Source organism: Trachemys scripta, chromosome 1 (genome assembly GCF_013100865.1).
Source record: "Trachemys scripta elegans isolate TJP31775 chromosome 1, CAS_Tse_1.0, whole genome shotgun sequence".
In the NCBI taxonomy this organism is placed as follows: domain Eukaryota; kingdom Metazoa; phylum Chordata; order Testudines; family Emydidae; genus Trachemys; species Trachemys scripta.
Window position 1 is genome coordinate 325,740,830 of NC_048298.1, and position 13,267 is coordinate 325,754,096.

A 13,267-nucleotide genomic window follows, 5' to 3' on the forward strand; every position below is an offset into this window, starting at 1 on the left:
GTTCTATCTACAGTCAGGAGGAAAAGGAAAGGCATTAATTGGAGGATGCAAAGACATTAATTGGAGGGTGTGTGTGTGTGTGTGTGTGTGTGTAAATATATATATATATATATATATATATATAAAACAACAAAAAAGTTTAGACCGAGAGTAGCCATATACTTGACCCTCACTGTTATGAAACTTGATGTCAGCTATGNGTTATTTTTATACTTCCCTTTTATATTTTTATACCTCCCTGAATATAAATCCCTCTCTCATTTTCTGAAAGTCCTGTAAGTATTACAGTTTAAAAAGATTACAAGATTAAAAATAACCTTTATGAAATAGAAACATCCTTAGCCCAGAAAGAATATATAAAATGTACAAATAAAGAAGATTCTCAGTCTTCTATTACAGGTAAATTAATGATTATCAGAAAGCATTGATGGTAATTCAGCTGCTTTTACTGGAAATAAAGCTTTTTCTTTTTAGTAAATTCTTCTTTCCTACCTACCTTGGCACAGAAACTAGCTACGCTTATCCAGGCTCATCAGCAATGCAGCATTATTTTCACTTGACCAACTGCTTTAACTCCGTCAGATCGAAGATAAAGGGGTGTGTGTGTGTGTGTGTGTGTAAATATATATATATATATATATATATATAAAACAACAAAAAAGTTTAGACCGAGATTAGCCATATACTTGACCCTCACTGTTATGAAACTTGATGTCAGCTATGAGAATCATGCTTTAAGGAGATATGAACTGAAGACATTTTATTTTTTTCTGCTAAGATTGTGGATGATAAAATTAAATCCCCTTAGGCTGTCATAATAAGGATCCTGTTTGTGTGCAAATACTGGTTGGATATTCAGTCTGTGCTTTTTTCATTCATTTTTGTACAAAGGATTGTTTACTTTTAAAGACCTTCTTCCCCACCCCCTCCACTTCGTTTTGCTGCATTAATAAGATTTTAATGCAAAGGACAAGTGATTGTAAGCAGTGAAGCAAAAAAAAGCCTTACGGAGCAAGACTGATAAATTGAAGACATAGATCAGACTTCCCCGCCTGCCTAAATAATTTAAGATAAAAGAAATATTCATCAAAACGGAGCCATGCAGATGGCTTTGATTTTATTTCTGTTTGTCAAAAAGGACAAAAACCTAGGAATAGTTATTAATTCTCCAATATCAGTATGCTTCCTATATAATGGTGAAGCAACATCTTTATGTTTTACCAGACGGTAAAACAGAAGGTTTATTAGTTGACAGGAACACAGCTTAGGGCAGAACTTGAAGATAGGTCCATCAATGGCTATTAGCCAGGATGGTCAGGGATGGTGTCCCTAGCCTCAGTTTGCCAGAAACTGGGATTGGGTGACAGGGCATGGATTACTTGATGATAACCTGTCTATTTCATTCCTTTTGGGGCACCTGCCATTGGCCACTGTCAAAGGGCAGGATACTGGGCTTGATGGACCTTTGGTCTGACCCAGTATGGCCGTTCTTATGTTCTTATGTTGTTAGCACAGAAATCAGTGACTTTCAGTCAAGTCCATCTTGGGGGGAGGGGAGCCCAGAGCCAGGGCTCTGGTCTTCCCCTGAGCCCCAAGCCAGCCAAGACTGACCTGCTTCCAGCTGCCTGGCCCCTGCGCTGCCCGTTGCTCCTCCTCCGGACTTTGTCTCGCTTCCTGGGCCAAGAATCACCTGGTCACATCCCCCTCCTGGGTCTGAGGTTACGAAGGGGCGACCATAGCATCCATGCAGGAAGCTGGATTAACCCCCCACAAAAGTCACACATGCTTATTCCCACCACCTAGACGTTGGGCAATACACAGGGAAACTGAGGCACACACAGCATTCATGCAAAACAGTAAGACTCACATACAACATAACAAGGGAAAATCCCCACTTCACATCTCTTCCCCCTTTGAGACCGAACTGAGCAGGGTCACTTTAGCCAGTGACCTGGGGAAGTTCAGGCCCCCCTCTCAGGGACAAAGCATCAGCTATAACATTTGCAGTCCCTTTTAACGTGGACCACGTCCATCTCATAATCCTGGAAGGACAGACTCCATTTTAGGAGCTTGGCATTGGCCCCTCTCATCAGGTGCAGCCTGTCAGGGCGATTGGTCCAGGTACACAGTGAAGCGCCGTAAAAACAGAAAACAAAATTTCTTATAGGAATGTTTCTGCTAATACTTCTCCACCTTCTAATGTGATTAGTAAATCAGGTCATGTAATAAGTATTATAGGTAACAGTATAAGAAAAAGCAACACACTGTATGACTGAAACATTTTATTCTTCAGTGCTATATTTTGTTTGACTTGTGTTTTTGACCTTTTTGTTTTGATATGGATTTTTTGTTTGGTTAGTGTCATGTTTTTGGGGGTTGGGTGGGGAAGGGTTCTGGGGTTGTAAATCTATATGATTGCATTCAGGATTTACCAAAGCTTGGATCACAGGTGAAAACATATCTACATCATTAAAAAATATGTACAATACCTGAGATTATTGTACAATTCTGAGGCCAATATGCATTCTTTTAATGAAAGTAAATTAAACCAAGTGAAATATTTTATAGTAATGCATAAGGTTTTGTTTGGCAGACCTGTAAACCTGATAGCAATGTTCACATTAGAAATACCTATATACATTAGAACTGTGATTCTCAAAGAGGGTTACACAGAAGTCTTCCGGGGGGACATCAACTCATCTAGATATTTGCCTAGTTTTATAACGGGCTACATAAAAATGACTGAAGTCAGTACAAACTAAAATTTCATACAGACAATGACTTCCATATACTATACTCTGAAATGTAAGTCAAATATTTATATTCCAATCGATTTATTTTATAATTATATGCTAAAAATGAGAAAGTAAGCAATTTTAGTAACAGTTCTTTTAAGAGATTATTTATTATATTTCTTTACACTTTATATTTACAAGACACTTAACTAACCTTGATTAATCTGCACTATCAGAGGACGCCTCTTCAGGGTATTATCTCCATTTAACAGATGAGGAAGAGAGATTAAGTGGGCTTGCACAAGTCTGCAGAGAAAATCCATGTCCTAGTCTACTACTTCAACTATCAACATGCATTTTATTGAATAATTTCTTGCCTGGCACGTCCCATTCTTAGTACTTTTTGCATTTTGTACAATTTAATTTGTTTTCAGATTCAAATTAAATTGAGGAAATGAATTGGCATGTTAATATTTTTTGTAATTCGTATGTCCATTGTAAAGATCTTCTGCCATGTTTTTGCCCTAGGTTAGTGTTGTAAACAAGATGCTGTATTTCAGTGTGTTTATCAGTGAATTATTTTTCCAAGAAGAACAATGAATTTCTCATCTGGCAGTCAATATTGTTGCATAGTGTATTTGAGCTTGTAAGGCAGTGAATAATTAATAGCCCTTCTGCCATTTGTGGCAAGAACTTCTAGAGATGCTTTCCCATGGAATTGTACAGCTTGGAAATTATTTAAATATTTGTGTCAAGTCCACAAAGTAGACTCTTAATAAGTAAACTTAAATGATGTATCTCAGCAACCTGTCTTTCAGGTCTGCCATGTACAGAACTACCATTGATTTCAACTGGGCTTTCAGGCCTTAATCCTGCACTATTCAAGTCAATAGGAGTTTTCCTAGTGACTTTAATGGGAGGCAAATCAAGTGTTTGAGTGTGGAAGACTTGCAGGACCAGACCTTTTATTTTGAAAAGCTGTATTCCCGCAAAGTAATGGAACATAAATGTATACATTCAAGAGTAAAATATGGGTTTATTGCCTAATTACCTTCAATGCACTGCTAATGGATTTTCTGTTACATGCTTTCTTAGGTCAATGGAACAGAAATCGAATATGAATTTGAAGAAATTACATTGGAGAGGGTAAGTATGAATTGTTTTTTGTATTAAAGAAACCAGTGAAAATTTGATTTTCTGTAGCACAAATAATGCAATTATGATGAAATAATATCATTAAAGGTCAAATTCTAAATTCCTTAGTTAGATAACATTTTCCATTTTAAGTGAGAACTTCAGGATTTGTCCAATAGTTTGTAAATATGAGAAATTCAGCAGCGTCAGCCTTTCACGTGTTTGCATGTCCGGGTCCTGAATGCTTTTCCTATTCATAACTATTACATGGTGTTGAGGTCTGAGTACTTGGAAAAGACCATCAGGTGATGGAACATCTGGGTGCAGAGATTAGTTTTCTTTGTACTTTGCAAGCTGGAAGTATGGAAAGCTTTCCTCACTTTTAGTCTCCTGGACTTTCTTGTGTGTTCATGAGGAAAGAAGAAATTTAGCACAGATAAGCACTTTATAGCGAGATAATTAACAGCCTTTCAAATTGTAATTTTGTAGTAACTGTGTAGAAGCAGGGTCCTGTATGTATAAATGTGTATGTACAAAGGCATGGACAATATTTGTACAGACTTATTTCTTATCAGTATTAACTGTGTGTGGTATTAGAACTGAAACCTTGTATTGTTAGCTGTGCAATTTAAACATAGCATTGGAAAAAGTGTAGATTTAGGAGTCACTTTGCATCAGCTCTTCCTAGCCTCAGTGACATGTGTTTGGTTGCTGGTTACATAACTATTTTTTTAAGACTGCAGAAGTAGACTACAGACCTCTTTTAATTATCTTTAAACTAGTATAAACAGGCTACTTTCTATATAAAATAATGGAAAGCAAGGCCTGATTGATCAAAATGTGACAATAATGTCAGATGAGCAAAAGCCTGTAAGGTAACTAACTATTCTTAAATAGCTAGTAAGGGCTTGTCTACATGGGGACTAAGTCAACGGGACTAAATCATTTTGTTAGTTCATTTTACACAGAAAATAATGAACTTTGCTCTTATCTATAAGGTTTTACAAGCATGTGTAGGCAAAGACATAAGATAAAATAGCAATTGCCTCAACATTGCACTTCCACTGCCCATAAACAACACTGATTTGTACAAAACACTTCCAAACCACCACCTCCATATAAACACAAATAAATAGCTGGATATACAGTGGCACAATTTCAGGCATGAGACTCAAAATAAGAGCAATAGGTATCCCCAATGATATTGCCCTGGCTGTTTGCATTTTGTATTGGATGCCTTGCTGACTGCTCAAACCTCTGAGCAAGTCTCTGTACCTAAGCCTCTCACCCATTGCTAAGGGTTCTCCCTTGCTCTGACAAATATTGTGCAAAATACAACATGCTTCTATAATCTTTGGGACACTTTCTTCTGCTGCTTACAACCTATTCCACAAACAGTGCCATCTCCCTTCCAAATGCACATAGCACTACCATTCTGCAACTACTGAGGTGACCGTTAAAAGTTCCTGCCTTCGGTCCAAGTAGCTTTTGAATGGCTTCATAACAACGGAAGCTGCACACTACTCAGCAGCAGAGGATAAGCTCGGGGTCTCAGGATAACTGGAGCAATCTCCACACCATTAATGTCCATATTGTTCCTGGAAGAAAACAGTCCTTTCTCCGTGACATTAAAAAGAGTTGAGTCCTGAAAGAACCTAGCATCGTGGATCCTTCCAAACCACCCAACATTTGTCGGTAAAACTGCCCTGATGTTCGACAAGCTCTTGGAGCACCATGGAGAAATACCGCTCTCTGTTTATGAATTCTGAGCTCTAATCTGGGGGGGAAGAGGGAAAAAATAGGCACGCAGATCCCATCAGTTGCCCCAATACAGTTTGAGAGGCCCATCAATGTGTGCAAAGCCATCAATAACCACCAGAGCATGACTGAACTGTATAACTCGGTGCAACAGTATCTTTTCCATCTGAACACATCTGCACATCTAAATGACAATGGCCCCCACAGTCGAGCTCACCACACCAAATTGGTTCACTACAGATCAGTAGCATTCAGGGATAGCCAGCTTCCAGATGGCAGTGGGGACCTGCTTGTCCATGAGTATGTGGCACTGCATGTTGGTACACGGCCGTTGTAGCTCTGGGATTAGTTCAGCACATATCTTCAGAAAGACTGCCTATCCCATCCTTGCATCTGAAGAAGTGAGGTTCTTACCCACGAAAGCTTATGCTCCCAATACTTCTGTTAGTCTCAAAGGTGCGCAGGACCCTCTGTTGCTTTTTAAAGATTCAGACTAACACGGCTACCCCTCTGATACTATCCCATCCTGAAATTCTCTCATGACTGCTGGTATTCCCAGGTCTGCAGAACAACCTTTTCCCACCAATCCACACTGGTTTCCCAAGCCCAGAAACTATGCTACAAGTTTTGAAGCTGCTCCAGGAACTGGGCCTCCACTATCACTTGCTTGATGTCTTCCTCTTCTTCCTCATCTGTGTCCCAGTTCCACAGCTGCTGAAGACCCTCCTGCTGCTGGAGATGCTCCTGCTGCTGACCTGCCTTGTGATCTGCTTGGTGGTGCGGCTGGCACAGTTGAAAGACAAATTCATCTGGCTTTGAGTGCTGAAATAAAGCTCAGTCAGCCTCTCTGTGTCTGAGGCTGCGTGCCAGCATAATGGCACGAAGAATGATCGGGTCCATGCTGGTTGACAACAATTCAAAAATGGAAGAAGCCCTCCAAGAAAGAAAGTATGGGGTGGATGTAGATGAATCATGGAAATTTTAATTTTAACTAGCTGGCTTCTGCTGTCCATATCACAATATACACCAAGAAAAATCCCAAAACGCACACCACTCAGCAGTGTAGCAAAGGACCATTGAATGTTATCCGAGAATGCCATGCACTCAGTTTGCAGCAAACCGCTGCTGCATATACACAGTGATGCTCATTGGCAGAGGACACGTCATCTCATGCACACACTATTACTGGTACCACTCATTCCCTGGTGCACATAAAAAGCTGAGGGTTAAACTCCCTGTATAGACAAGCCCTGAGAGTAAATGACTCATTGCACAACTTCTTCTGTATATTGTACTTTTCATTGTCTAGGAGCATGAATATCATAACCGTTACACTTTGAAGGGACACAAGTTTAAATTTGTATTGAAAAGTTTTCCTATGCGCTTTAAAGCAAAGCACAGAAAGAGCCACTCTCTGTGTATCATCACAATATAATGTGTCATAGTTATAGGCACTTTTTATCTATGGTTCCTCAAACTATTTGGGCATCTCTAGCTGTTTATTAGATGAGAGTTTTAAAAGGTCACTGAACAGAACAAATGCCTCCTGGGTAGTATTTTGAGTACCACTTCATTTTTAATAGATGTGTAAAGTTATCAGCTTACATAGTACAAAAAACAGTGTGTTTTTTGCCAATGCTAACGTAGATAATTATTCCTATTATATTTTAAATGTTGTTTGGTAAGCATTTGCACACACAGTTATAGTTTCGTGGAGGACACTTGGAAAACTTTCTGGCAGCAGCTGAATCTGTGGCTACTTGTTCTTACTACTTGAAATGTTCAGTCACACGTATCAGTGCTATTTCTCAGAAATGGGAAGGATAAAGGCTCCCCATCTGTTTCTGTGAGAGAGAGAAAATACAAGTTATTGCCTTTAAATGGCTCTTATCTATTTATGTTACAGTGACAATGTTTTCAGAAGAGGTGAGAAATACTTCACATTAATTATCCATTTTCTTCTACAAATTGCCCTAGAAATTAGATTGGAAAATCTTCTCCATTTAATGGCAAAGCTGCAAAAATATGTTAGGCCAGTGGTTTGGAAATACAAAAACTATACAAAAACAGTACATAATAAGCTTCCCCTCTCAGTGCAGATTCTGAGCTACTGTAATTTAAATGTCATCCGTTATTTATTTCACTTATGATACATTCGTAAAACTTACAATTGCCAGCTTGCTCATGCATCCCTAAATTGTAGCTACCAAATAATTTAGGATTACCAGACAAAAAATCAAATAGATTGCTGTCCCTTGGGGCAGCTGTGCTTTCCCCCGCTTTGTTAATTGTAACAATTAAAGGAACAGAGATTGGGCACGGATTGCATTGCAAAGCGTTGCCCAGATTCCATAAACCCGGCAGTGCCAAACTTGCACTCTTCTGTGGTTGACCAGTTGGTTGCATTATTGATTGTGAGGAAAGTCTATAGGGACATGGCGTTGGCAATACTCTCTCTCAAAGTGTTGAAAAAATCGTAAGTCGGGCATAAATATTTAATAGTAGAGTAATTAATCATTGGAATAACTTTACCAAGCATCATGGTGAATTCTCAATTACTGACCATTTTAAAATCAAGATAGTATGTTTCTCTGAAAGTGATGCTCTAGGAATTATATGTTGGAAGTTCTATGGCCTGTGTTACACAAGGAGCGAGACTAGATAATCACAATAGTCCCTTCTGGCCTTGGCATCTATGAATCCCCCTCCCCCAAATTATGATATTGGTTCTCCTTTTTATTTGCCTTCTGGCTTTTAGGTATTAAATTGCATTTGGATCATATTATCAAACTTTTCTCTTTAACCATGAGTGTCACAAATTTGCTTCTTCTTTATTTGGTTGTTATTTTGTAAATGAAAGCTGAGATTCTCACATAATCACAGGATTCCAAGAGCTGGGGCTTTTAAAGAAAAATACCAAATATTATGAGATTTGTGATTAATATTACGAGAATAGTTATGCTGTGGAAACCACCGAGCTGAAGAGTGGGGTGCAGTCACAACAGTAGTGTAAGAGTTGAGTACAGCAGTGTCCTCCCACGCACTGCTGGGGAATCTAGTATATCTAGGCATCAAGGCATCAGACTCTGGCAGATTCCCCTCCTTTAGAGACCTGAGCTGGGGCAAGGATATTTTGCGCCCTAGGCGAAACTTCCACCTTTCGCACTCCCCCCCAACATTGGTTCATTGAGGGGCAAATCCCAACAAGCCTTGATAGACCCCAGGGGCCAGCCATGCCCAGGGGCTGCTCCCCAGACCAGGTTCCCCCCTCCCCCCCCCCCCCACTCCCCTGGACGGTGCACAGCCTCCAGCCTCCCCCCCCCCCTTGAGCCCTCCCCACACTGGCGGCCCCTGCCCCGAGTCCCCGAGGCTTTGCCGGGCTTGGGCTGCTGCAGCAGCTCGGCAGGGAGGTGCTGTGTTTTGTGGGGGCTCCTGCAGCAGATGCATGCAGGCAGAGGCCCCTGTGCGCCCCCCCCCCAGCTTCCCTCTCGCCACACTCGGGCTCCCGGGAGTGTGAGCCGCTGCTGCCACTGCCCTTTCCAGAGCAGGCTCAGGGCCTTGCGCCCCGTCGGCAGTTCACATGCCCAGGAGCCACAGAGCCCAAGTGTGGCGAGGGGGGAGCTGGGGGGCGCACGGTGGCCTCTGCTCGCATGCATCTGCTGCAGCCTGCAGGAGCCCCCCGGGGGGGCGCCGGGCAGTAGTCTGGGCAGGAGGGGCGAGGGGCGCGGCTGCTCCCCGCTAGCGGCGCTGCTGCCTTTGCAGGGCTCCTGCCCCCCTGCACCGTGCCGGCTCCTCCGTGTCTGGGGCTCGACGCTCTGGCTCTCCAGTGCTTCCGGAAGGCGGCTCCTCCCTGCCAAGCCAGGGCACCGCTTTTTGGCGCCGCATTTAAGGCTAAAGATGATTGTGCAACTAAAAATCTATGCAAGGATTTTTTAGAGATGTGATTTTATAATCTTCACCAACTCACTAATGAAATATTTTTAAAGCAAATTTTAAACTAAGGTCCTGTAGACTGATCTGTTCTGAGTAAATATTACAGTCATGCACAACTGTTTTTGTCAGTACATTCAGAAACTGATAGTAGATACCTGGGGGTTGGCAAATGCCTGTTAAATGTCTTCATTACCCCTTGAATGGCTCTTTAACAGTTTCAGTGTTGTGCTAATAGGTCTGGCAGGCTGGAGACTTTTTCTCTTTTAACTACTAGATCCCCTTCCCAGGAAGGGCCAGAACAGGGATAGGAAAACCAGTAGGGTGGACACTAAGACCCAGTGGTGCCCCAAATTTTCAGGTGCCCTACGCAGCTGCCTATGCCTGAGGATGGCCCTGGGCGCCCCCAACCACTGGCCGCCCTAGGCGACTGCCTCGTTCGCCTAGTGTAGGGTTACCATTCGTCTGGATTCCCCCGGACATGTCTGGCTTTTCTCAGTTAAAAATAGCATCCGAGGGGAATTTGTAAATGTCCGGACTTCCCCCACATGCAGCGCGCGCGTGGCTGACAGGGCAGCTGGCCGGATGGTGCCACTTGCATGGGGCTCTGGCAGCCAGAGAGAGCCCCTCCTCGGCTTCCCCCTCCTCTCCCCTGCAGCTGAGATCACTTCCCTCCTCTCTCTCCCATCCTCCCTCCCCCTCCCTGCATTCGCAGCTGGCTGGCCGTTCGCAATGGGCCTCCGGCAGTCTGGAGCTCCTCCCCCTGCCCAGCGCGCTGCTCCGCAGCACTCTGCGAGGGCGGGAACCGGGCTGCGCGTGGAGCCCGACACGCTGTTCTGAGCGGCGTGGTAAGGGGTCAGGTGGTTGGAGAAGGGGCAGGGAGGTTCTGGAGGGGGCAGTCAAGAGACAGGGAGCAGGGGATGGGTCGGGAGTTCAGGGGGGCTGTTTGGGGGTTGGGGGTGTAAGGTTTTGGGCAGTCGGGGTACAGGCAGGGGGTAGGGTTCTGGGGGGCAGTTAGGAGCAGGGGTCCCAGGAGGGGGCAGTCAGGGGACAGGGAGCAGAGGGGTTTAGATGCGTTGGGAGTTCTGGGGGGGGGGGCTGTCAGGGGGTGGGGAGTGGTTGGATGGGGCGTGGGAGTCCCTGGTGTCTGTCTGGGGGTGGGGGTATGGATAAGGGTTGGGGCAGTCAGGGGACAGGTAGGGGATAGGGTCCTAGGGGGCCAGTTAGGATGGGGGGAAGGTCTCAGGAGGGGGCAGTCCGGGGACAAGGAGCAGGGAGGCTTAGGTAGGGGGTGGAGTCCTGGGAGGCAGTTAGGTAGGGTTACCATATGTCCGTCTTTTCCCGGACATGTCCGGCTTTTTGGTCCTCAAATCCCCGTCCAGGGGGAATTGCCAAAAAGCCGAACATGTCCGGGAAAATAGCTTTCCCGGCATCCCTGCCCAAGTCCCCTGCTTACCTTGCGGCTCCCGCAGGCTGTGAGCTGCAGGCGGATTCGTCTGCGGCGGCTGCTGCTGCTCCCCCCAGACACCTCAGCTCTGTGTAGCTGAAGAGCTGAGCTGCCTGAGCGCTACCGGCTTCACAGTTTGCCGGGCAGCCCCCAGACCTCCAGACCCGGCGCCACCAGCCGGGCGCTTCCCCTCCCGGGCTCCGGCTGTGCTGGGGAAGTGCCCGGCTGGGGCAGGGTCTGTAGGTCTGGGGGCTGCCTGGCAAACCATGAAGCCGGTAGTGCTTGGGCAGCTGTTTCGCGGGTGGGAGGGAGGAGGGGGAATGCGGGGCGCTCAGGGGAGGGAGCAGAGTTGGGGTGGGGACTTTGGGGAAGGGGCGGAGTTGGTGTGGGGAAGGGGCGGGGCCGGGGTGGGGCCAACTGTGACGGGTTGGATCACAGAAACCCCCTTGGGAGCTGCCACCCGATGTGCAAAGACTACCCCTGCTTCTGTTTTCCCTGCCAGCTCAGGACTCCAGCACCCTGTCTTGCTGAGCCAGACACTCCCGTCTGGCTCCAGACACAGACCCAGGGTCTGAATCACTTGTCCCAAAGCTGCAAGTTTACCTGAAAACAGCTCGCAGCAGCGTGCTTGTCTTTAGCACTCAGATGCCCAACTTCCAATGGGGTCTAAACCCAGATAAATCCTTTTTACCCTGCATAAAGCTTATGCAGGGCAAACTCATAAATCGTTCGCCCTCTATAACACTGATAGAGAGATATGCACAGTTATTTGCTCCCCCAGGTATTAATACATACTCTGAGTAAATTACTAAATAAAGAGTGATTTTATTAAATACAGACAGTAGGATTTAAGTGGTTCAAAGTAGTAACAGACAGAACAAAGTAAGTCACCAAGCAAAATAAAATAAAATGCGCGAATCTATGCCTAATCAAACTGACTACAGATAATTTCCTCACCAGTTCCAGAGTGCTCCCTTTTACAGGCTAATCTCCTTTTAGCCTGGGTCCAGCAATCACTCACACCCCCTGCAGTTACTGTCCTTTGTTTCAGTCTCCTTCAAGTATCCTGGGGGGGGTGGAGAGGCTCCTTCTTTAGCCAGCTGAAGACCAAAATGGAGGGGTCTCCCCTGGGTTTAAATAGACTCTCTCTTGTGGGTGGAGACCCCCCTCCTCCCTCCTCTGCAAAGTCCAGCTCCAAGATGGAGTTTTGGAGTCACCTGGGCAAGTCACATGCCCCTGCATGACTCAGTCTTTGCAGGCCGACGCCATTGTCCACATGGCATCTTGCATGTCTCCAGGGAGACTTCTCATGTGGATTGGAGCATTCCAAGATGCATTGTTCCCCAAGTGTTTCCTGATCAGGTACTTAACCTGGTGAATTCCTTCCTAAAGAAGCTGACCAAATGCCTCACAGAGCTTACTTAGAAATCAAGCAAGCATACAGCCAGTTATATCATACATACATTTATAAACGTCCCCCCATAAAGCCTTATGGGGTACGCTGTCACAGAGGGGGAATGCGGGGTGCTCAGGGGAGGGAGCAGAGTTGGGGTGGGGACTTTGGGGAAGGGGCGGAGTTGGTGTGGGGAAGGGGCGGGGCCGGGGTGGGGCCAGGGCCCCATGGAGTGTCCTCTTTTTTTAATGAGGAAACATGGTAACCCTAGCCTAGTGGTTGCACCAGCCCTGGCTAGGGCAGGAAGTGCAGGAGCTCCGACTGTGGAGCCAGCCACAGACACACAGAAATGCATTCTGTTTTGTACCTTTGTGCAATACTCCTTCCTCAGCTGCACCAAGCATTCTTTGGCTAACACCTTAAATCTGACACCTTGAGTCTTCTAGTTCATACTGATATATGGGATCAAACAAATGTGCAAAAAAGTTACATGTTTAAATGCTTCAGCCACTTTAGCGATCATTTGATTTTTCTATACTAATTTATGGACATAAAATACAGATCCAGCAGCAGTATAGTGCTTGAGGCAGATTGCAATAAACTGCAGTGCCCAAAAGCACACTTAGATAGTATTCCTCAAAATAAGCCATTACTTTCCTCTATCTTTAGTAATAAAAATACACAGTAAAAAGGAAATGCTGTAAAAAATGAGTCGCATTAGTGTAGTGGAGTTAGGCCTCCATTATTTCAGGCAGAAAAATGCATCAGATGCCTACTAGGCAGGGGGCTAAACATAAGCCAAAGATAAAGGGCAGGATGGGTGGCCTTAATGCAGAGACGAAGACCAGCTCAGCCCAGGTACACTACTGT

General features: G+C 44.9%; 1 protein-coding gene across 12 annotated transcripts in view; it reads left to right on the forward strand.

The window, feature by feature from the left end:
- The window catches only part of DLG2 (discs large MAGUK scaffold protein 2), a 1,462,668-nt gene that overhangs the window by 951,978 nt on the left and 497,423 nt on the right, over positions 1-13,267 (forward strand). For all 12 annotated transcript variants that reach the window (XM_034759045.1, XM_034759046.1, XM_034759048.1 and 9 more), the window contains one exon: positions 3,831-3,881. In XM_034759045.1, the coding sequence (XP_034614936.1) occupies positions 3,831-3,881 (51 nt within the window). The remainder of the gene's footprint in view (positions 1-3,830; positions 3,882-13,267) is intronic.